The sequence below is a fragment of the Scyliorhinus canicula genome, chromosome 4, assembly GCF_902713615.1.
Source record: "Scyliorhinus canicula chromosome 4, sScyCan1.1, whole genome shotgun sequence".
Classification (NCBI taxonomy): Eukaryota; Metazoa; Chordata; class Chondrichthyes; order Carcharhiniformes; family Scyliorhinidae; genus Scyliorhinus; species Scyliorhinus canicula.
In genome coordinates this window covers 120,466,124-120,490,352 of record NC_052149.1, presented here as the reverse complement: position 1 = coordinate 120,490,352, position 24,229 = coordinate 120,466,124, and the positions used below count along the sequence as shown (strand labels likewise).

The 24,229-nt window shown below is 46.1% G+C and overlaps 1 protein-coding gene across 2 annotated transcripts in view; it reads left to right on the top strand.

Moving 5' to 3' along the window:
* LOC119964926 (neurogenic locus notch homolog protein 2-like) overlaps positions 1-24,229 on the top strand; it is a 183,311-nt gene that overhangs the window by 28,716 nt on the left and 130,366 nt on the right. For both annotated transcript variants that reach the window (XM_038795110.1, XM_038795109.1), the window contains exon 2: positions 7,944-8,028. In XM_038795110.1, the coding sequence (XP_038651038.1) occupies positions 7,944-8,028 (85 nt within the window). The remainder of the gene's footprint in view (positions 1-7,943; positions 8,029-24,229) is intronic.

Genomic DNA, 24,229 nt, shown 5'->3' with positions numbered 1-24,229 from the left:
ATATTCTCCACTTGGCTATTTGAATGCAACAGCAAAGAAGCTTGACACCATCCAGGACAAAGCAACCTGCTTGACTGACATCCCATCCATCTTCTTAAGTATTCACTTCCTCTCCCATTGATGCACTGTCCCAACAGTGTGCACCATCTACAAGAAGACCCCACCGCCCAAATTCGTGACTTCGACCACCCACCAGGACAAGGGCAGCCAATGCATGGGAACACTACCACCTGGAACTTCCCCTCCAAGTCGCACACCACCCTGACTTGCACTCTGTTCCTTCAGTGTTGCTGGGTCAACATTCTGCAACTCCCCTCCTAACCGCAGAGGAGCATAAGTAGGTCATTCAGCCTTTCGCCCCGGCATCATTACTCGATGGCATCATAGCTGATTTGATTGTGATCCTCCTGTCTGCCTCCCATAACCCTTGCCTCCTTTTGTATATCAAATCAGCCTTGAATAAATTTAGTGACCCAGCCTGCAGTACTCCATTGAATGTGTACTGTCACCACATGGATTGCCGTAATTCAAGAAGGCAGCTCACTGCTACTTCTTGAGGGCAGTTGGTGATGCTCACTTCATGCTGGTCTGGCCAGCCATGCCCACATCTCATGAATACATTCTTAAAGAAATTAAGGGGTCCTGAGGGTTGCTGGGCTGGCTGTTGGAATCAGCTTGCGTCTTGGTGATTTGAAGGATTGTGGTTCATGATTGAAACCTTGTCGCTTGCGCTTGTCAAAGCTACTGGGAAGAAGAATATTCACCGTTTTTGGGAAAAAATTCTTGTGACACTGCATCCCTGATTTTCTTGTTTTCCCAGCTGGATTTGAGCAATTAAGTTGTGGGGGTGGAGGGTTTGGTATTTGAAGTAAATCGGGAGATAGTGGGATGCAGAAAGCTCCCGATGCCAGACATTTGTTTGCAGCATGAAAGTTCTGGCACTCTGAGTGGAATTTTAATAAGAGACATCCGGCCCCGGATGGTAGGCTTTTGTAGATTCTTTATTCTCAGTGTGACGGAGAGGATGAGGTGGTGAGGAAAACTGCAGCAAAACAGCTATTCTCAAGAATGATCTGCTGTGAGCAGCAGTGATAAAACAAAACTAACTGGAACATGCAGCTGAATGAGTTTTCTTGAGCATTTATGTAATGAAGCTCAATGCAGCTTCACACAAGTGCAATCTCCCAGAAGCTTCAGGGCTGACAAACTGTCTTTGGGGTGCTGCGTAAGCCGTTTGCTCCATTTCCTCTGCAGCCCCCAAACCCCCTGCCATAACTCCCATCTGCTTTGAAAAGACAGCAGCAGCCTTCCACTTGCTGCTGAACCTTGAAAACCTCCTGATAATATCAGCAACATGAACCCGGAGTGTCAACATTAAGCTGGTGGTAACTGTACCCTTGCACACACTGGCTGAAATGGTGTTTGTTCACATAGAGTCAATAAACAGACATTCCTTGCATTTGAACTGTGTGGCAAGGAAAGTTGGGCAGGGGGGGGGGGGGGGGGGGGGGTGGTGGGGGGCGGTGGAAGGAGTGATTGCGAAAATATGCTGTCTCTTGGTGATCTAATACTTACTTTTTTGTGTGTGCCTTGGCCGATGTTTCTGACACAATTCTGGTTCGATGGGCACTGGGAGCTGTCTGTTCAGTCACTTGAACCATCATTCTTCATGTTTAACATAGCTACAATGAAAAACTGTTCGACCGGTTGCTGGCTGGTAGGAACCGCCCTGTCCATGCCTATCTGGATCTTCAGCCATGGCCGAGCAGGCTATATATCGGATGTTGAGCAGGGATATAGCGCTACTTTCTCCTTCCCTATTCCTGTTGTCCAGCAAGTGAATTTAATTTGAGTTGAAGTATTCCAGGGGCAAGTAAAGAAATGGTGTGAAAACAGATTTTAAAAAAAGGCCTACTGATCCATCCAGCTTGTACCATACATTTGTCAGACCTTATGCATTGGCGATACATAGACCTCCCATATCACCTTCGGAAATGACCCAATTTTTAAAAAAAAATGCTTTCTATGGTTCATTTACATATTTTCACTTGATAACTGGGGCAGCATGGTAGCATAGTGGTTAGCACAATTGCTTCACAGCTCCAGGATCCCAGGTTCGATTCCCGGCTTGGGTCACTGCCTGTGCGGAGTCTGCACGTTCTCCCTGTTTGTGCGTGGGTTTCCTCCGGGTGCTCTGGTTTCCTCCCACAGTCCAAAGATGTGCAGGCTAGGTGGATTGGCCATGCTAAATTGCCCTTGGTGTTGGGTGGGTTTACTGGATTATGGGGATAGGGTGGAGGTGTGCAGTTGGGTCGGGTACTCTTTCCAAGAGTCGGTGCAGACTCGATGGGCTGAATGGCCTCCTGCATTGTAAATTCTATGAATCTATGAAACTGCAGTGATGGCAAATGAGAATTCTAAGGTATAGGGACATTGCTGGCATCTTAAATTAATGAATAGCACAAATGTGGGATTGTTTTGTGGTTCTGGGCATTGTTCTTTTAAAAAGAATTTAGGGTACCCAATTTAGCGTGGCCAATCCATCTTTGGGTTGTGGGGGCAAAACCCACTCAAACATTGGGAGAATGTGCAAACTCCACACGGACAGTGACCCAGAGCCGGGATTGAACCTGGAACCTCAGTGCCGTGAGGCAGCAGTGCTAACCACTGCACCTGGGCATTGTTTTCTACCAGAATAAGTGTCATGCAGTGTGATATTGAAGCATTACTTCGCTCTCTTTGCAGGAGGGAGAGAGAAAGAGAGAGAAAGATTGACATTTTTGTAAGTGTTTGTGATTATCTGTGCATCAGATAAAATTGCATATTGTTGTCTTCCTGCTGTCCAAATTGTAAGCATTGAGCATTCTTGCAGTGATTTGTCATGTATGTGTTGACCTTTCCAACCAGTTCCCCTGGATACAGCTCAGGAGGCAAATGGGTTTGTGGAGTAGTGGGAGGCGAGCTGAGGCGAGCTGAGTTATTGACAAAGCTTCATCTGTCCAGCAGTTCATGTGCAATCTTCCCAAGAGCAGTCTAGCATTGAGCAGCATATTAGATTTCATGTCTACTCCCATTCTGCACCTTAAAAAAGAAAGTCCTATTTTTCAAAGCACTTCATTTGAAATTCTAATGAGTAAAAGTAAATATTAATATAGACCGTTCATGTCTCCTTTACATACGTTTTTGTAATCTGGCTTGCTTGGTTGATGCAAATCAGGTGCAGGCCAGACAGGAAATAGTGACATGAAACTAGCATTTAAAAATAATTAGGCTCACTTCATTATGATCTGTGACCCTTCACTGTGATGGTAAATTTGCTGTCACATCGTATTCTTTATTTTGCTACTTTATGTTTTAACTCCCCCTCCACCCTCATTTTGACTTGTCTTTTCTCTTTTCTGCTATATCACGATAAGAAGGGTCAAAAAGGCAACTGCACCATAGCCTCTGGCGCTATTACTCCACAATGCGCTTGGAATGTGTGATTGGCGCAAGGCGGTTTAGCATCTCATTGTTCTCTTCTCACTATAGGGAAGCAATTAACTGTCCTGTCTCTTTCTCCACTGCCCCTCTCTTCATTAGCTGGTCTGCGGCAAGGCCCCTGGGTTAAGAAATGGCAGCCACTTCCGGTGGCGGCCACGAGGTGAGCGGTCGCACACAAGATGGTTCCTGCTTGGAGATTGGTTTTTGGCCCTTTTTGCCTGGTGAACGGTGGACGGGCCCAATTTTGGGAAGAAAGGCGGAGTAATTGAAGTTCAATGGTTTCTCCTCTGGTATGGGATGTCCACATGATGCTACACGAGACTGAAGTCGAATAAAGGTCTCACATCAGACTCAAGGCCATCTTGGTGGAGTGGAAGAGAAAATGGCGGAGCCTTCCATGTCATTGATGCCTTCCCAGTGGACAACAGAAAAGTTTGTGAATTCTTTACGGGGGAATTCCAGAAGCAAAGACTGGCTATGTTGGAGGACCTGTTCAAGGCGATTGAGGTGTCAGTGGCACTTGTTTGCGTGACTTTGGATTGGACGGAGTAGCGGTTGGAATTAGTGTGCAGGACGATTCGGGAGGTAGAGGAGGCAGTCACAGACTACAGTGACCAGATTGTCCCTTTTGGAGCAGAAGTGGCATTGTTGGTAGAGGCCTAAAAGGTACTGAGGGCCAAGGTGGACAACCAGGAGAACAGATCCAGGCATCAGAACCTGAGGACTTTCGGGTTACCAGAGGGCATTGAAGGCAGAGTACGTGGCGAAGAAGTTCGGGAAGTTGGTGGGGGAGATTTTTTGCGAACATTCTCTAGGTAGCCAACCGGTCGTTGCAACAGGAACCAGATTTGGGGATCCACCGTGGGAGTCATAGTCCGTCTCCATAACTATCTGGACGAGGAGCAGATTTTAAAATGGCTGGAGGCCACCTGAGCGAGTAGATGGGCGGGCCATTCCATCCAAATTTATTAAGGCATCGGTGCAGAACTGGCAAAACAATGAACTGGGTTCAGCAGGCCAAGGCAGTGCTCGACAAGAGCAGGGTGTGGTGTACTCTGCTTGGTTGCGGGTCACGTTCCAGGACAGAGACCATTATTTTATTACTCCGGAGGAAGCGAATGACTTTGTGAGGGAAAAATGGAGAGGAAGAGATCAGTTTGTGGTTGTTGGATGTCATGGAGTTTTGAATTTTACAGGTTCATATTTCTTGTCTCTGTTTTTGCTATCATGTTTTTCATTTTTTTCCTTCCCATGTTCGTATGGAGCTGCTTGTTTCATCAAAATGGGGAACGGGTTCGTTCTTCCCAGTATGTACCATATCTGATGAGGGATTGGGAAAAGGGGTGTTTTTGTTTTTTCTTGTTTGTTTCTTTTCTTTTTGGGCATCACCAAAAAGTAGCAGGTAAGTTAGTTAATGGTAGCAAAGTAGAGTGGGGAGAGGCCGATGGCAGGTTACCTTTTTTGGAGGGGGGGGGGGCGCGGTGTTTTCTGTTTTGCTTGTGGGATAAGGTAATGCATAGGTTGGCTGGGTTTCCCTTGTTTGGGGGGGGGGGGGGGGGGGGAGTGGTGGAAGGGCACCTGGGAAAGGAGGCGGATTTGGTGAGGCTGCTGTTTAGGCTTGCCTGGGTTCGGTTTGGGTATTTAGGGATTCAGGTGATTCATGACTGGGCCTTGCTGCAAAAATTGAACCTGGCTAGTCAGGTAGAGGGGGTGAAGGGGGATTTGAAGGGGAGACCCTCTCGCTGTCCTTGGTGGAGAGAATGCAGATGGTCAAAATTAACATTTTACTGAGGTTCTTATTTGTATTTCAGTGTCTCCCGATCTTCTTTTCGTTAGGGTTGATAAGTTAAGCTTGGCCTTTGTCTGGGTGGGTAAGACTTCCCAGAATTTGAAGAGCCTTCCTGCAGAAAGGGCGGCAATCGGGAGATCTGGCGTGATTAAATCTGATCTATTACTAGGCAGCGAACATTGAGAAAATGCAAGGGCGGATGCAGAAGCTAGAGCCCAGGTGTGGGTGGATGGTGGAGTTTTCCTGTGTCGGTTTGTGTCTAAGGGCGTTGGTTATGGCCCCTTTTCCATTCTCTCCGGCCAGGTTCTTTACGATCCCAGTGGTGGTGGCATCTCTAAGAATTTGGAACCAATTTAGGCAACATTTTAATTTTGGGGCAATGTCATTACTGTCAGCAATTTGTTAGAACTAAAGGTTTGTGCCCTCTGGGATGTATAAGATTTGGAAGAGGGAGTGGGTTGAGAGGTTCAGAGATTTGTTTGTGGGACTGAAGGACATAGTGGAGAAATTTCAACTCCCGAGGGGGAGTTTGTTTAGGTGTATGCAGGCGCACGCAAAACTTTGTTCGTAAGGAACTGTCTTAGCTCCCTTGGTTACCGGGCCTACACTAATGCACAGGATGCTATCGTGAGATGAGATAGGGTGAGGGAAGATCTCTGATCTATATAGGTGGATGTTGGATACAGGGAGAGCACCATTAGAGGAAGTAAAACGGAAGTGTGAAGAGGAACTGGGCTTGGGGCTGGAGGGAGCGGTGTGGAGTGAGATTTTGCACAGGACGAATTTCACCTTGCGCCAAGTTGAGTCTGATACGGTTTAAAATAGTTCATCGGCCACACTTGACTAGAGCTTGCATGAGTGTGTTCTTCCCCTGAGTAAAGGAGAGGTGTGAGCGTTGTTTGAGGGTGCCGGTGAACCGTTCACACATGTTCCTCCCTGCCCTAAGTTGTTTGAGTTTTGGGTTTCCTTTTTTTTGAGACTATGTTGGAGATCTTGTGGATCAGGCTGGAGCCATGTCCATTGGTGGCAATCCTTGGGGTGTTGGACTCACTGCTGCTCCTGGAAGGGTTGAAGGCTGATGTCCTGGCCATCGCATCTCTAATAGCCAGGAGGCGAGTCTTGCCTGGATGGAGGTTGTCGGCACTACCCAAGGCCTCGGCATAATTGGGGGACGTGGCAGAGTTTCTGAGATTTAAAAAGTTAAGTATGTCATTAGAGGGTCAGAGGAAGGGTTCTATTCCAGGTAGAAGCCATTCATCATGCTCTTTAAAGTCTTGTTCATGGCCAGCAACAAGGATGGCAGAGTTGGGAGGGGGGAGGAGTTTAGGGTTGTGATTATTTTGTCAAAAAAAATCAATGTTGGTCTTTCATTGACACGTTCTTTTATGTGATAATCTGAATTGTTTTGGAATAAAAGTATTTTAAAAAAAGGAATGAAAAGTTCTGGAAATGTTGACATTTTGTGTATGTTTTTTTAAAAAAATACTCATTCATGGCATGTGGGCATCACTGGCTGTGCCAGTATTTATTGACTTGGAGGGGACTTGCGGGTGTTGGTGTTCCCATGTCCCTGCTACCCCTTCAAGATGGTAGAGTTTGAGGATTTGGAGGCCACCATCAAGGTAGTTGCCCAATAAACCCACCAAAACCGTTGGACACTTAAGGGGCAATTTAGTCTGGCCCATCCACCTAACCTGCGCATCTTTGGAATGTGGGAGGAAACCAGAGCACCCGGAGGAAACCCTCGCAGACAGGGAGAGAAAGCGCAAACTCCACACAGTCAGATGAGACCGGAATTGAATCCAGGTCCCTTGTGCTGAGGCAGCAGTGATAACCACCGTGCCACCCTGAAATGCCTTGAAAATGGTGGAGGCAAAGTCAGGAGGCAAGTTACACTCCATAGAATTCCCAGCTTGTTGCTCCTGGACATCAAGTGTACTCTCCTATTATAGAAAAGAAAACATCAGTCATTCAGACGGTGCTCATTTTGAGACTTCCATGATGTTGCTGAACTACCCCAAATGTTATTATTTTTGTTGATCAACCCAAGGAAAGAACTATGGTTGTGTTTGGTGAGAAAGTGTCGACAATGAAGGAATGCAGTCATTAACTGGATCTAGATTTTACTTAAATTAAATACAGGCACTTCTTTGTGACAAAACACTTTTCCAATTTTCGGCAGTTTAATTTGACTCTGCTTCCTGAATCCTAACATGCACTTCATCTCATTGATGCTTCACTCCTCTACTTGCTGACTCACATTGGCTTCTGACCTAACAGTGGATTTCTATTTTAGATTTTTTATTCTTGCTCCACTTCGCAATCTCTGTAAACTCTTAGAAACTTCTCTGTTCGATTATTGTAGGGTGATGCTCCTGTGAAGCATCATGGGACTGTTTACTATGCTAAAGGTGCTATATTAAAGGAAGCCATTACTGTTGAGGAAAAAAACAGACAATGAATGTTCCCACATTCTCTTTCTGGAACCCAATTAAAAGGATCATTTGAATTTCTGACAATCTCTATTGTATGAGTGCTAGAAACAGCCAATGTTGCAATTTCAAGGTGCATGTTAAAAGTTGATTTTCTTTCGGTAGGATGTAATATTTGGATGTAATCTGAGAGATGCTGACTTTGCATTTGTTCTAACAGAGGTTTTCTCTTCTTTCAGCATTACAGTGCCATAACTCCGTTCAGCCATGTTTTGCTTCTAGAGGAAATTGTATAACTCATCAGAACGGTACAGGCGAATGCAAGTAAGTAGATGCTCTGCCCGTAATTCATTGCTGATTGCACGTTTGCCGTGCACTTTGTTGTTTCTGAGATGCCACTGAATGGTTGAAGTGGCACAGTTTGGATCACCCTCCTGCTTTAAAGACCTGAATAAGCTTTCTGCTCCAGTTGAAGAAAGGAACATCAAAATTCCTTCGTATGTTGTTGTGCTGCATTTTTTAGCCAAACTGGAAGAAAACGTTTTGTGATTTAGATCTGTGCCAGTGTGGTCCTTGCCTGCAAGACTAGCTTTGCTGAAAAGTTTGGTTCCCCTCCTGGCTGGCATAGCAAATGCAACCATGCAAGGTTAGGGGATTTTCTGGAGCGCACCTTTTCAGATCCAAAGTTCTGCTGCCTGTATCCTAACTCTCATCATATTATTCACCCATCACCCTTGTGCTCACTGACCTACACAGGCTTCTGGGCCGGGATTCTCCCCTACCCGGCGGGCGGGGGGTCCTGGCGTAGCGAAGTGGCACCAACCACTCCAGCGTCGGGCCTCCCCAAAGGTACGGAATTCTCCGCACCTTTAAGGGCTAGGCCCGCGCCGGAGTGGTTTCCGCCACGCCGGCCGGCGCCAACAGCCTTTCGGGGCTGGCCGAAAGGCCTTTGCCGGTCCGCGCATGCGCCGGTGCGTCAGCGGCCGCTGACGGCACCACCGGCACATGCGCGGTAGGGGGTCTCTTCCGCCTCTGCCATAGTGGAGGCCGTGGCGGCGGCAGAAGAAAAAGAGTGCCCCCACGGCACTGGCCCGCCCACCGATCGGTGGGCCCCGATCGCGGGCCAGGCCACCATGGGGGCACCGCCCGGGGTCCAATCGGCCTACGCCCCCCAGGACTCCGGGGGCCCGCTTGCGCCGCCAATCCCGCCGACACCAGAGGTGCTCCAATTCCCGCCGGCGGGAGAGGCCTGTCAGCGGCGGGACTTCAGCCCATCGCTGGCTGGAGAATCGCTGCGGGGGGCACGCCAACCGGCGGGGCGTAATTCCCGCTCCCGCCGATTCCCGGGTGGCGGAGAATTCCGGCCATGGCAGGGGCGGGGTTTACGCTGGCCCCGGGCGATTCCCCAACTCTGCGGAGGGTCGGAGACTTCCACCCCAGGTTCTTACAAGTATGCGTCTTAGCATTTTCATTCCCCATGGTCTTGCCCCAAACTACTTCTGCACCTGCCGTTACAGTCTTTTGAGATCTCTGCATTCCTCTGACACTGCCCACTTCCTATGGTCCACCATTGGTGACCATGTGTTCAGACTTCCAAGGTTTTGGAATTTCCTCTCTGCCTCTACACCGTTCTTCTCTTTTTAAGACACATGTTAAAACCTTCCTCTTTGACCTCCTGCCGTCTGTCCTAATATCTCCTTGTTTGACTCACTACAAATGTGTGTCAGATAATGGTCCTGTGAAGCCCTTTGTGACACTGTACATTAAAGACACTATATAAATTCACGTTAACAGTAACATAACTTCAAAATTGAATTCAAGCAAGTCACTGATTTGTGTACCCAACATTCAGCTTTAATGTAGCAAAGAAACTGCAAATAAAATAGGCCGCATCCATTACTTTGTCTCTTGTTCAGTATGTGTCGTCATCTTGCATTTACAATGGGGCCTATTGCCCTCCAGGCGTGCCTGATTGCTTTGTGCCCAGTGAATTACATTTGGGGCGCGGCGCTGTTAGTGGATGAAGGTAGCGGTCAGCCGGTGCACAGCAAGCTCTGTTAGCAAGTAAGGTAAATGAGTAGATCTGATTTAGATGACTGAATCCTATTGTACTTGGTCTAGAACGCCAGCTGGCAGCCCGGCACAAGCAAAGAAAGGAGAATACTTTGGTGGGGCATGCTTTTGCACAGAGCGGACACCTAGGAATTGTCCCAATGTTTGTTGAGCTGAGGACTGCATTCGCCCTGTAGGTAATGGATACTCCCTGAGATACAACAAGGGTTGGATTGTTCTGGGGGAGGGATAGATTGAATAGCAGAGCTGAGCAAGGCTTGAGCAAATTTTATGTTTGAGCAAATGACTTGGTGCTTTAGTGTCCCACTTTGTAACTACGCTAGCTGGTTGGTTTGGTAAGTTGACCTGAATTTGTCTCCTGTTTGTTTCGACTGCCGACGAGATAAGATTTTTTTTGGTGTCTCAACAGATTTGCTGCTGTGGTGCATTAGATATAAATGGAACCATTGACTGACTTTGATTTGTGGTTTTAAATGGCAGCCCTCCTGCCCAACTTTACTAAATGTTCACACACCTGCAGATGCATATTAACCTGTAGGTTAACTGACTAATACCAAGCGATGAAGTTCCATGTGTCAGCTTTGGTTCAGTCGGTAGCATTCTTTCCTCTGAGCCAAGAGGTTGAGAGTTTAAGTCCCACCTCTGAAACTAGAAGATCTAGCCTCATTTGACTGAGACGTCAACTGAGGCCTGGTCTGCCCTTTCAGCTCACTTGGCTAGGCAGCTGGATCGTGATGCAGAGCAATGCCAGCAGCTTGGGTTCAGTTCCCATACTGGCTGAGGTTATCTATGAAGGCCTCGCCTTCTCAACCTTGCCCCTCGTCTGAGGTCTGCTGACCCTCAGGTTAAATCACCACCAGTTAGCACTCTCCCTCAAAGGGGAAAGCAGCCTATGGTCATCTGGGACACTGGCGACTTTACCTTTTATAAGATGCAATACTAAACCAAACAAACCAGAGTTGCTGTAGAAGATGAAGGTTGTTTGGCCAACTTTGTTGGGTAACTTTGGACCATTCAATAGGTTTTCCCCAGAATACACAATGATCTGATCAAGACATCCTAATGTTGCACGTCAGAAACACTATATTTGTCCATATAAACTTGTGTTAAGGAGGTTGAGGAGAAAATTAACTTATCAGTGGGCGTTATTGGGTGTGAAATGGGACTAACTCGTACAGGTGGTTAGCACTGCTGACTCACTGTAAGGGACCTGGTTTGATTCTGACCTCTGGTGACTGTGTGGAGTTTGTGGGCGGCATGGTAGCCCAGTGAGCACTGTTGCTTCACAGTGCCAGGGATCCGGGTTCAATTCCCGGCTTGGGCCATTCTCTGTGTGGAGTCTGCACATTCTCTGCGTATGTTTCCTCCGGTTACTCCGGTTTCCTCCCGCAAGTCCTGAAAGATGTGCTTGTTAGGTGAATTGGGCATTCTGAATTCCCCCTCAGTGTACCCGAACATGCGCTGGAGTGTGGCAACTAGGAGATTTTCACAGTAACTTCATTGCAGTGTTGATGTAAGCCGACTTGTGACAATAATAAAGATTATCTTTATTATACTCTCCCCGTGTCTGCATAGGTTTCCTTTTCTCCAAGTCCAAAGATGTGCAGGTTAGGTGGATTGGTCATGCTAAATTGCCCCTAAGTGTCCAAAGATTAGGTGGGGTTATGGTGATAGGGTAGGTGCTCTTTTGGAGAGTCAGTGCAGATTCAGTGGGTCAAATGGCCCCCTTCTGCACTGTAAAGATTTTATGGTTCTATTAGAAGTAAACTTAAAACTGCAGTCCCATTTAAAACTCTAAACTGTGCAAAACATGGTTGAGGTGAAGGAGGATAAACAGTCAAAGTTAATTGCTGGTAAGTTATCTCTAATGTCACAAAAGCTCCTGCTGGTCGGCATGTTTAATTTCTGCTCCAATCTGGTGGTTTTGAAAGGTCATGCATCTCGAAAGATCTGACGTTGATTTAAGTGGACTGTTGGCAACCTTCCTATTGACACAGCAGACTGGAATGTTGTGTAGCAGACAAACCTCTTGTCGCTAAATATTTACTTTTTCAGTGTTAACATCTCTGGTAGCGCTTGTTTTTTTTTTCTCTTCACCCTTTTTTATGATTTGTTTTCCTCCCCACCTCTCTCAAAATTCTCCTCGGTGCCATGGATTCCCAAGCTTCTTGTGGCCCTGATTTAAATATTGGGAAGCGCAGGAGAGAGGTGCTTTTGTATTCACTTGGCAAGTGTGGCACCTCTGCTTGCCTTTGTGAGATGAGGGAATTGCTGCATGGAGAATGCTAGAATGGCCACCAGGTTCCTACCCATCTCTGGCCAGGTTGCGTCTGCACTCGGACTTGAGACAGATTCATTTTAACCTTGCCCGCTATTTGAGCATTTGAACATCATTGCTGGGCCTAAGGCCTGTCTCTGAATCCCACATGTTAAAGAATTTGGAAGTACTCAATGGACAGTACTCAGGCTGGTGAGCACCTTTTGCCCATCACCGATACCCCTACTGTCCGGTAAATTGTAGTGAAACCATCACTCGGTCCATTAACGGAGAAAATGATGAAGCCTTGTAGCTCGGTGTCAAACTACATAGTATTCTTATATCCTTCTCCTTTTGAGGAAAGAGGGAGCCAATGTCTTTCCTTGGTTTGTGGATTTGGAAATTCCCAAGTTGTCCCTCTTCGTCCAGTTTCTGTCTAAGAACTTCTCCATTCCCTCAAGTGGGTAGGGGTGTGGGTTCATGCACGTGCATACACACAATGTGTCAGGGCAGATTAGACTGGGGCTTCCCTTGGCTTTTTAAATTGTATTTTTTTTGTTTACTATTGGACCCCCATGGTCTTTTAATAAAAACTGCTATCCTGTTGGCAGGCTTCCACTTTCAAGTGCTTTGTGAGATTGTGTCTTAGCAAATATTTCTAGGTATTAGGTTGTGAAAGGATCTGCTACATTCACTGTGACACCGCGTGATCTTTGAAATTTGCAGTCTGCAATTTGGAAAGTAGCCGAGGGTGCCTGGAGCGAAAGGGGCTGCTTTTGTTCAAGAAGCTATGTCGATCTGCTGCTGCCACGGAAACGCTTGTTGTGGGAGTGGGGATATTTTTATAATTGTGTCAGGTTTTATTAAATGCAGGGTTTATTAAGTTAGAAGACAAAAACGTCAAGCGCACATTACTAATAACAAGAAAGAAACAATGTGTGTGCTGAGTGGAGAAGGGGTGTGAATGATGGGTGCTGTTCGACCTGGTTGTTTGAATGGGGGCTGAGGTTGGTGGGGAGGTTATGGCAGTGAAGATACCTGCTCTTCTGCCTGGGTGCCTTTTTCCTCCGTTCAACACTGAAGGGATAGATTGTGTTTCATATGGGTTATAGCCCTGCACTGATCAGAATATGTGCACAGGTGTATGGTGGACAGAATGTGGTGCTGTGTCCTCTGAGGCTTCCAGACTTTCCTGAGGAAAGCAGCAATGTCACCGCAGCTGAGGCTGTGGCCAAGTTGAGGGTTTTTGTTTTTAATCTCCGGCTCCCAAAAGATCATGCAAGGTCCACGCCAGCTTGTGATGGTCCTGCAAATGATGACCTGCAAACAATGCAGATTTCCACGTGTGTAGTTATAGAACATAGAACATAGAACATAGAACGATACAGCGCAGTACAGGCCCTTCGGCCCTCGATGTTGCACCGACATGGAAAAAAAAAACTAAAGGCCATCTAACCTACACTATGCCCTTATCATCCATATGCTTATCCAATAAATTTTTAAATGCCCTCAATGTTGGCGAGTTCACTACTGTTGCAGGTAGGGCATTCCACGGCCTCACCACTCTTTGCGTAAAAAACCCACCTCTGACCTCTGTCCTATATCTATTACCCCTCAATTTAAGGCTATGTCCCCTCGTGCTAGCCACCTCCATCCGTGGGAGAAGGCTCTCGCTGTCCACCCAAGTTCTTTGACTCTTGCTTCAGTGTTGTGAAATCCCCTTGCTGATATAAAATAGGCAGTATTCCACAGCACCAGGAGACTAAGTTAATAACAAAATATATTGCGTATTTAAAAAAAATGCCTTTAAGCACTTTGTGCAGTGAATTATTTGTGCAAAAGTCTGTCTTGCTGGTAAACTCTGTGCCAGCAAATGCACAAACGTCAAGGTGAATGGCTAATTAATGGCTTTCTGATGGTGTTGGTGAGGAAAGGAATGTTGGCAAGGAATATTAGGAGAATTTCCTGCTCTTCATAGGATCATGGTGTAGGATCTTCAATATCTGCCAGAGCTTCGAGACAGAGCTCTGTTTAACATTTTACCTGAAGTGGTCTTTGGTATTAAATCCACCACGAGGGGGTGGCACGTGGCGCAGGATTAGCACTGGGACTGCGGCGCTGAGGACCCGGGTTTAAATCCTGGCTCTGGATCACTGTCCGTGTGGAGTTTGCACATTCTCCCCGTGTCTGTGCGGGTTTCACCCCTACAACCCAAAGATGTGCATGTTAGGTGGATTGGCACTGCTAAATTGCCCCTTAATTGGAAAATAAAATAATTGGGTAATGTAAATGAATATTGTTTTTTAAAATCCATCACAAGAAGTTTGAAACAGTAGCAGGGACTAATGAATTGGCTTGGGATCCAGCTGAAGTGTAAAATTATATTTTAGGGCAGAGTTTTTTAAATTTGGAGTACCCAATTATTATTTTTCCAATTAAGGGGCAATTTCGCATGACAAATCTACCTAACCTACACATCTTTGGGTTGTGGGGGTGAGGCCCACACAGACATGGGGAGAATGTGCAAACTCCACACGGACAGTGACCCAGGGCCGGGATCGAACCTGGGTCCTCAGTGCCGCAGGCAGTTCATGCTTCTGCTAACTTACGGCAGAGTTATTGAGATTTGTCAAATTTTGATTTTAATTTGTAATGTTCATGAACTGACAGTAAAGTGCTCCAGAATCAACCAACAAAAGCAGATGGTGTGGACTTTGAGAGGCTGTTGAGCTGCTTGGCAATATAGGCATGTCACCGCATGCAGGAGGTCTTGCAAATGTGCATTTGATTACATGTGTGCTTCTCCCACAAGTGGGGAAATGCTTTGATTTAGGAGCGTGATCTCAGTCAGATGATGTAATCAAAGGCTTCACTTGATTAATGGTTCTGTGCATTCCATGAGCTTAACCAGTGCCCTGGTGAAGGGTGCGGGTTGTGCTTTGTGTGTGTGGTGGTGGGGGGGGGGGGGAACCTTTAGATTCACCCACAGCTGCTGACACCCATCTTTCCAGCAGTGCAGGACTCCACCCATGTGTTTTTGCCCATGATGATGCCTCATCGTCGCCCACTTGCTGGCTGACCAAGTATTTCCTCATGTTCCCTTTCTCTCCTGTTTGAAAACATCCATCGCTGTTTCATTTGCAAGCCTTTGAGCAATTAAATTTTTCAAATATGTGATGCTTAAGCTATGACAGTAAAGTATGACGGTTTTCTGGCTCCTGTCATCGAGAATTCTTGCTGGCCTATTTATAGCATTCTAAGATCTTCGGCAAAAAAATAAATAACTGAAACGTTTCCTGATCTGGCTCAGGATTGTGGACCGGAAAGTTGAGACCACAACCAGATTGAATGGCGGAGCAGGCTCGAAAGGTCAAATGGCTTACTCCTGCTCCAAAGTCCTACATTCCTATGTGAACTTGAACACTATTCAAGAACAGAAATAATCACTGATGTATGATATTCGTGTCCTCCCTGATTGAGGGTTAAACAACTTTAGTCCCTCAGACAGAACAAGCTCCTCCAGTGGAAAGTGATTTTTTTTTCATGATTGGATTTATTTGTGATACTTATCATGATTCAGTGGTTCACTGACACTCGTTATCCCAGTTCAAAAGCAAAATTATGGCGTGTCCAGTTGTGATATTCTAGGCATTGTGATGTTTGGCACCATCTTGATGGACAAACACCATGGGCGGGATTCTCCCTTTTGGGGACTAAGTCCCCACGCCCGCCGGAAAATGGGCGAGAATCACTCCGGACTTTTTCCTCTAGTCCGAGGTGATTCTCCGTTTTCCAGGGGGCTAGCAGGGTGCGGTGGCCCACTTTGGCGCGGGCGCTTCCGACATGGTGGCGCCACACAGTGGGCCCACGCGGAGAAAGGTAGTCTCCCCCCCCCCCCCCCCCCCCCCCCCCCCCCCCCCCCCCCCCCCAGATCGTGGTGGCCTCCAATCGCAGGCCTGGCCGACGCTGAGCCCCCCCCCGGAGTCAGATTCCCTCCGCCCCCAACCAGGACTGCGGCCGCGGGTCTGAGCTCCTGCCGGGTGGTACCAGATGTGAACCACGCCGGGGGGGGGGACCTCAGCCAGTCAATCGTGGAGAATTGGCACGGGCCTCTTCCAACGGCCCCTGACCGATACCGAGTCGATTGTGCGCGCGCCACTGGCAGGTCTGCGGAGAATCGCGGAAGCGCCGTCACGCCGGAACGGCTATTCTTCACCCCTGCGCCGGGCACGATTCCAGTGCAGAGAGTCGGCGAATCCGGCCCCATCTTCCCATCATTTCTGTATGTTCATATCACTGAACTGACCAGTATACCTATTCTTAAACCATTTCCCATCAGTTGAAATAGATAGATATCTGACTGTCAATCTCTCTTCTAAATTTGAAGTTGAATTTTGGACTTAGCCATTTTCGTATTTGTTTTAATGTGATTTCCACGTCTCTTCATCCAGACCATCTTTCTACACTGTGGAGGTCAACCTTTTCCAATATTTCCTTGTGGCATGTATCCTTTCTACATGCAGCACTAGGCATGCTTCTCCTCTCTGTTAACCCATCCAGTTCATATGGCTTTTTTTTCTGTGTGCCGGAATTGCAACTCAGTATTGTGAACACAGGCTGACCAGAGCATTACAGACCGCCAGCATAATTCTTGGATAATTCTCCTCTGCTGTTTTGACCACAAATCCCAGTATTTTAGCTGCATTTTGAATTGTTCTTCCATGTTGTTCTGATACCGTGGCCACACGGTAGCACAGTGGTTAGCACTATGGCTTCACTGTGCCAGGGTTGCAGGTCCGATTCCTGGCTTGAGTCACTGTCTGTGCGGAGTCTGCATGTTCTCCCCGTCTCTGCGTGGGTTTCTGCCGGGTGCTCCGGTCTCCTCCCACAAGTCCCGGAAGACGTGCTGTTAGGTAATTTGGACATTCTGAATTCTCCCTGCGTACCCGAACAGATGCCGGAATATGGCGACTGGGGGCGTTTCACATAACTTCATTGCCGTGTTAATGTAAACCTACTTGTGACAATAAAGATTATTATTATTGTTGAAAGAGGGTCACTTCCAGACGCAGCCCTCCTCTGCCAATTAAGTGCCACTCATTTTATACTTTTGTTTGTGTGCATTTATTTCCTACTATGCAGTGCACTCCATCAGTGTTGGATTTCACTGAACTCACTTTGCCCACTTGTGTAGCCTGTGCGGATTGTTCTCTAAAAGTGCCCTGCATTTTCATTTTGCTGTTCTGTTGCGTTTTCACTGGACAGTCAGGTTGAAAAGTGCTGCTGATGCCCATAGGACCTCACTCAAAACCCCCCTCCCCTCGAATATGATCTGCTGCACATATTGTTTCATGAAATGTCACTGTGGTTTGTGCTGAGGCTCAAATGTGTTCAGAGCACTTTGAGGCTAAAGTTGACTTGTCAAGCTTTGATCCAATCTCTGCCAGACACAATCGGATATGAAACAGAAACGTCTCTTACTTCATGATGTGACAGAGTTGTACTGCTGTGTTTGCATTGCAATCTTTGTGCTTCCTCCTGTGAGATATTCCTGCTGCTTTGTTTGGATCCGAGGGTCATGTCGAATAAAGTTGTTGGTTCTCTGTCTTGTTTTAAAAGGATCACTTGGAACTTCCTGTGACTTCCGTCCTTTTTAATCGGGGCTTGGGGATTTTTGCAGGCTGTGTATGGGTCAGGTTGTTGCCACATGAAAAGGCATGCACGACCTTGCTGCCACATTGATAATTGGCATCTTGTCGGTGGAGCTGAAATGCACGGTTCAAACGTGTTTCCTGCTGCCACATCACAGTAACCATCGGAAGCTAGTGCTACCAGAGTGGTGTTTCCGGTGTTTGAGGAAGGTGCAATATAGGAATTTGAGTTGAACAGAATTTATTCACTTATAAAAAAATTAAATGTGTGAAATTGCAAAGCAAGACAGCAAAAAGGAATTTTTAAAGTCAACTGCAACCTTCTCCAAACTGTCCCTTTCTAAGTCCAGCTTTCTAGCGCATCCTTATCCAACTTTATCCCATTTGAAGAAAAAAAGTGTTCTCCCTTCAGGATGACTTGGGGACTCGAGCATATCGTCATACAAGTGGCCACTCTGCTGTTACATTAAACACTGCATTATGAACTGGTAATTTCCTTTCTTACTCTTCCCTGCCCACCAGAATCTCCTCTTTGATGAACTGTGCTCTGAATGACCATTTGCATATGGTTGACTAAAATTAATTCCCCCCCGGACAATGACTCCATAGATTCTGACACTTGCAGGTATGGTATCATGGCTAAATGGGTGCTTGGAGGAGGCAAAATTCAGCACCTGGTGCATACATTCTCGTTATAGCCCACAATATTCTGCTGGCTCATGGGAACAAGAAATAGGAATTTGTATTTCCCTTTTGATGTCTTGCCTTGTAATTCTACACGTTTAGATTTTTCCAAATTGAGGTCCAATTTGGAGTGGAATGAGATGTGGCAGCAAAATTTTGAATGATCTCTAGGTGTCTGTTGGCAAATGCATTGATGATTTTTTTTACGATAGACTAGTTTGAGATAGGTACTGGGCCATCTATTTTGCCATGGTAAATATGGATGATGGGGAGGGTATAAGGTCAGAATTTCATTTTGTGATCAAATAGGATGCCATGGTTGTCAACAGTCCAGTTTAGTCTGAAATGTTGGCACGGCTAAGAGGATGGTGGATTTGGTGACTGTTTGAGCTTTGTGCTGGAGCTAAATGCAACAGCTTCAGCCTGCCCTTTATTAGAGCAATCTTTAGCTCATGCAAGACCGGGTGAAGAATAAAGTTGACTGACAGCATAGAGGCAGTGGAGTGGTAGAGTTAGATAATGAAAAGCTGGGCCCCTGCGGTGATTCTCCGGCCCGCAATGGGCCGAAGTCCCGCCACTGACAGGCCGACAGGAATCAGAGCATCTCTGGTGCCGGCTGCATGAGCGGGGTCCTTGGGGGGGGGGGGGGGGGGGATCTGATCCCGGGGGGGGGGGGGGGGGGGGGGGGATCTGATCCCGGGATTGGGGCCTGTGCCGTGGGGGCATTCTTTTACTTCCGCCGCTGCACCGGCCTCCACCATGGCGGAGGCGGAAGAGACCCCCTCCACCGCACATGTGCTGGGGTGACGTCAGCGGCCACTGACACTCCGGCGCATGCGCGGACTCACGCCGGGAGGCGAAGGCCTTTCGGCCAGCCGTGGCACCGGTCGGCGGGGCGCCAAAGGCCGTTCGCGTTGGTCGGCGGGGCGCCAACCACTCTGCCATGGGCCTAGCCCCTAAAGGTGCGGAGAATGCCAGGTAGGGGAGAATCCTGGCCCTGGTCTCTGGTGTTTTCGGCTGGATATTTTTCATTGAAGCTGTCTGTATGAGCAATGAAAACCTGGGGGAAATTGTGACTGAAGAAGAGCAGAAACTTAGCTGAGGGTGTTCTTAAAATGAATTTTTCATTGTTGAATATTTGGAGACTTTCCTCCAGTGCCTCTGGGTTGGGTTTGACACTGTTCTGCCTTATTAGTGCCCAGTTACCCTCTAGTATTGTTAACATTTTGTGATTCACAGTCGAAACGGCACATTGCTCATGATGAAGGCCTTTTCAAAGTTGGGACTTGTAGTTCCAATATAGTTGCAGTGTAGGTGGAATGGTAGGATTTGTACACTTGTTGCACTTGGTCGTGATGCCTACTTCTGAGCAATTTTGCGGTTTACCCGTAAAAGCTTTGGTTCAGTGATGTACAGTTCCACCGATACCATCAGCCCTGGTGGGCCTCGCCTGGATAGTGAGTGGCAGCGGATTTATGCAACTGTGGAGGGTATCTGACCCAAGTCCAATCTTGTCCTCATTGCATGTACACACCATGATGTGGAGTGGGAACTGATTAATTTGCCTCTTTGTTTCATTTCCAATTCCGGGATTTGAGGACCAATTGGAATATCTTGACCTCCAGCTGAGTGATAATAAAGTAACTTGGAAAGAGGACATGGAGCCTAGGCCTCTGGTTCAGCAGAATTTTGGAACTCTGCCATTGGTTTAGCTGCAGAAATTAAGATGGATGATCTCAGTATTTGACTCCTCTACTATTCTCACTGTTCGGAATTCTCATCCGGCTACGTTCACAATGCCCTGAAGACTTGATGGTTGTTGCCCCATTTGGTGTATTCGTCCAAATATTTAATAAACTGCATGAGGAAGAAGCTTTGTATCTTATGGTCTTGCTATGCTGTTGCAATTTTAAAATAACAGTCACGATTAATCTTAGGGAAGACTTTGAGGTTGTATTTGCCTTCTGAGATCCCTTAACTCTTTCCTTTCCCACCAGCTCGAAACGTTGCTGCTTACTGTGTAAACCGTATTCTTTGTCTGTATTTTTTCTTCAAATTGAGAAACCCAAGGCCTGGTGGGAGATCAAAGCACTTGGTGCAGTGCTTAGTAAATGTTCAAAAAAGTAAAAATGAAAAGAGGCAAGTTAGAAAGTCATGAGCAGATAATGCCAAACGTTGGTTTTAAAAGGCGATAGATTGCAGGAAGAAGGCAGGTTTGAGGGAGTTAAACTGCACCACGGTTGTGAGATACTTGGATATAATAGGAGAGAAGTTGGTGAGAAGTTACAGATGTGGCAGATTTAAATCCCTAAGTTTACTGGGGATTTATTGATTTATATTACAGTAGAATAGCATAACCTCAAAAAGGTGTATGCATGTATTATTAATTTTCCCCTTACAATAACTGTTGACCTTTAAAGCCTACCTTTAAAAACATGAACTACGTGTGAGTGGTCACCATTCTGGAATGTGGAAAAAAATAACGGCTCGTAATTCATATTAAATTAATGTGACACAATTTATTTAATAAATTAATTGTACAGATGACTTTAACCACAATGGAAGTGTTTTCAGACCCTCAAATTCATTGTCTTCAGCATCCGACACAAGAGTTACCCAAATTCATTCTGAGTCACTGGCTGTGGCATCATCATCAGATTTGGCACTTTTTTGTTTGAGAAGTAGTGTGAGTAATCTGCTGCAACGTTTGACATTTTTGTTCCATGAAGCAGCTACAGTTAAAAGCTGTTGCTCTAAAATCTTTGCTGGATTTGGTTTGGTTTGGCTTGCTCCGTTTAATTTTGTATTGACGTGTTTGCATCACTATCAGAGGAAGTATCTAGGGATTATGATTGAGGTGAGGAAAAAACATATTAAGTGCATATAATCTAGTGCCAGAACCTTACAGAGAAAAATGTTAAAATCCAAGGAGAGAACAAGGTCAGCCATATATAGAATTCAAAAGAATTAAACGCACTACATTTTGATAGGTGGATAAGAGCGTTAAAAATAGACTAAACATATGATACTCTTTGGGAAACAATTATTTTGGAGGAATTTTAAGATTCAGTTCCCACAGTAGTAAGAACTCGTGTGGAAGAGCAAACAGTTCAAACTGCTAGATTGACAGCAGAAATGGCAGGTGATTTTTAATTCGTTCACAAAGCAAAGTCTTGTTTTCGACATCAATTTCAAATGAGAAATTCAGAGGTGGTCAATGCAAAGGAGTTTTAGTTGGTGATAAGGGGAGTGTGCGCCCCAGAGTAAAACGGAAATCTATGATGGTGGAAGAGAGATAAGAAAACGTAAGCGTCTTCACTGTAATAAAATTATAATAATGTGAAATCGCATTTTCGAGGACCCATTTCTGATGCATGCTTTGCAAAGTGAGGCCAGTGCCCAGCCCTGTTCTCATGGCGTATTCAGTCTTCAGCATCTTCTCCAGGCCGGATTCCTCCTCCCGTTCTCGCTACAGTTTTTCACCATTTCCAAATTGCCTCACTGCAGCACAGTTATCTGATGAGTTAGCAAATGTTACGACTTTTGGATCGCAAGCAGCTTTATATTTTGTTTGCTTCGTTGGATGACACATTTCCCTTCCATTGTTGGCCATGCAGACCGGGTGGGGGAGGGGTGCGCAGGGACCGGAGAATCGCGGGAGTGGCGCTGGTCTGAATTTCTGGGTTGCCGACCATTCTTCGCCCCCTGCGCTGAATGCGATTTTGGTGCGGAGGCTCGGGCAATCCAGCCCCTTACATCTGAAGCAAAGAAGATACGTGAGTTTGTGTAAAAAGGCTGCTGACATGATGTAAAATAGTCACAGGTTGGGGATACTGGAGGCAACTGTCGAATTGAACCCCAGTTCACTTCCAATATACCGTGCAAGAGAGACAAATACAGTGGCTCAGCCAAGAGAAAAAGCTGTTTCTTTTTGCTGAACAACACTGTTCAACATTCTGCAGTGATTTTATTTTGTTTACTAAAGTAAATGGGAGCAAGTTCCTGAGGCTTTAAGCCAATCAGTTATTACCTGACAAATGCAGTCCTAATTGGTTCAAATTTTTGGTAAGAATGTGTTTTTGTCTCATTGAGCACGTTCTTATTCATAATTTTGTGCTTCTTAGCTGTTGAAGAGTTGCTGGTCGTGACCTTGCGTGGTTCTATGATGAGAAGTCATCGATTTCTAACACATGGATGTAATTCCTCCCCTGCAGCCTTGCTGCCAGACGCAGATGTTTTGTGTATGAGTGTAATGTTTGCCCTGGGGGTTTTACATTTCAATGCAAGGAACACTTATACTACCCATACCTTTTTTTTAAAGAATTGGGTAAGGCTGGACAGGGGGAGAAGTGGCTGGAACTCACAAGAAATTAATTTACTGTTTAAAACAAAATGAAGCCCCCTCTTCAGAGTAAGTTTAACAGCTATGATTTATGGAGATGGTGACTGGGGCCAGAGGTTATACATGTGGAACAGCTCTGTGCAAAATTGATTTTCTCCAAACTTTCACCAAGTCCACAGCAATCGGAGATCACATTCCAGTTGTTGTTTTCCAGTTCATCGCTGGGATTTCTAAAATTTGAGTGGGTGGATTGTAACAGTGCACATGTTTGACTACAAATTTTACTCCTTTGGACAGAGGGGGAGAACTGACAAAGAACAAGTATATGTTTGTAACTTGATGAGTCCTTCAATAGGCTTGTAACCTTGGGGGGCCAGCAACTGGAATCCATTCTTTGGTCAGTAATTTCATGTCGGGAGTAGCATTATTCCACTCTCACAGAGGTAGTGTCATTGAAAAGCATTCTTAGAAAGTGGACTTTTGGCTGCCCTTGCTTAAAAGTAGGGGAGTACAAGGTAAAATGCTATGTGTTTCTGTTTTTGCTGGGATCCCTCGCAATGTAGTACTAAAACCCTAGGCTGCAACTTTCACCTTGATTCTTGGCAAGGGCAAATTGAGGAAATGCAATGCAAGAAAGTTTGTAGTGAGCTAGCCATCTGCAATTACCAAAATTGTTGTTTGCTAAATGAGCGGTCACTGCAATGAGGAGACCAGCAGCTTTAATGTTCTGATATTTCTGGGGAAATAATGTGATCTGCAGGGTACATCGCTGATGGAAGCCCCTCGTTTTTCTACCTTTTGTACACGCCGGCTTGATGCAGGATCGGCGGCTATTAAACCACGGAAAGCAACGGAGCCAAACAATAATTTGTCCTCTCCTGTTCTACTTTCATGCCGTGCTCAGTGAAAAAAAATCAGAAACAGGAACTCGGGCTGAATTACTCTAACTTTGTCACCCATGTTCCTCTCTTTCATCTCTTTCATCTCTCCCTTCCCTACTCCTTGTAAAGCCACAGACACTAAGATGGCTTATGCCTTCAAAATTACTTTAGCCAAGAACTGCAAACTCAGATATCAAGCTTGGATTGAACCTCTGTGCCTCCCTCTTCTACATGGGCCAGTATATTCAGTTGCATACCGCTGCTTGACCAAGGTTACCAACACTGGTTGAATGGTTTTAATAGGAGGTTTCATCAGGTGACCCCCAATCACCTCACCTTTCCGTATTGATCTCTGACACATCCGTTCACATGATGCATCATCTTCCTATATCCATTAGAAAGCAGACCGACACTTTGTTGGTTTATCCTCGACCAGATTTTTTTTTCCCGCTTTCCCCATTTTCTCTGCGACATATTCTCCCAGGTTGCCTGCAGCAAAGTCTAGAAAGTTTATCTTTAATTCCTTCAATTCAGGACGGTTGCCTACTCTGTGGGAATGTGCTCCCATGAGTATTTTTGAAGATGTGTTCCCGCAATGGAGTTTGAAGAATGTGTATTGCTAGGATGCTCTGTGTCA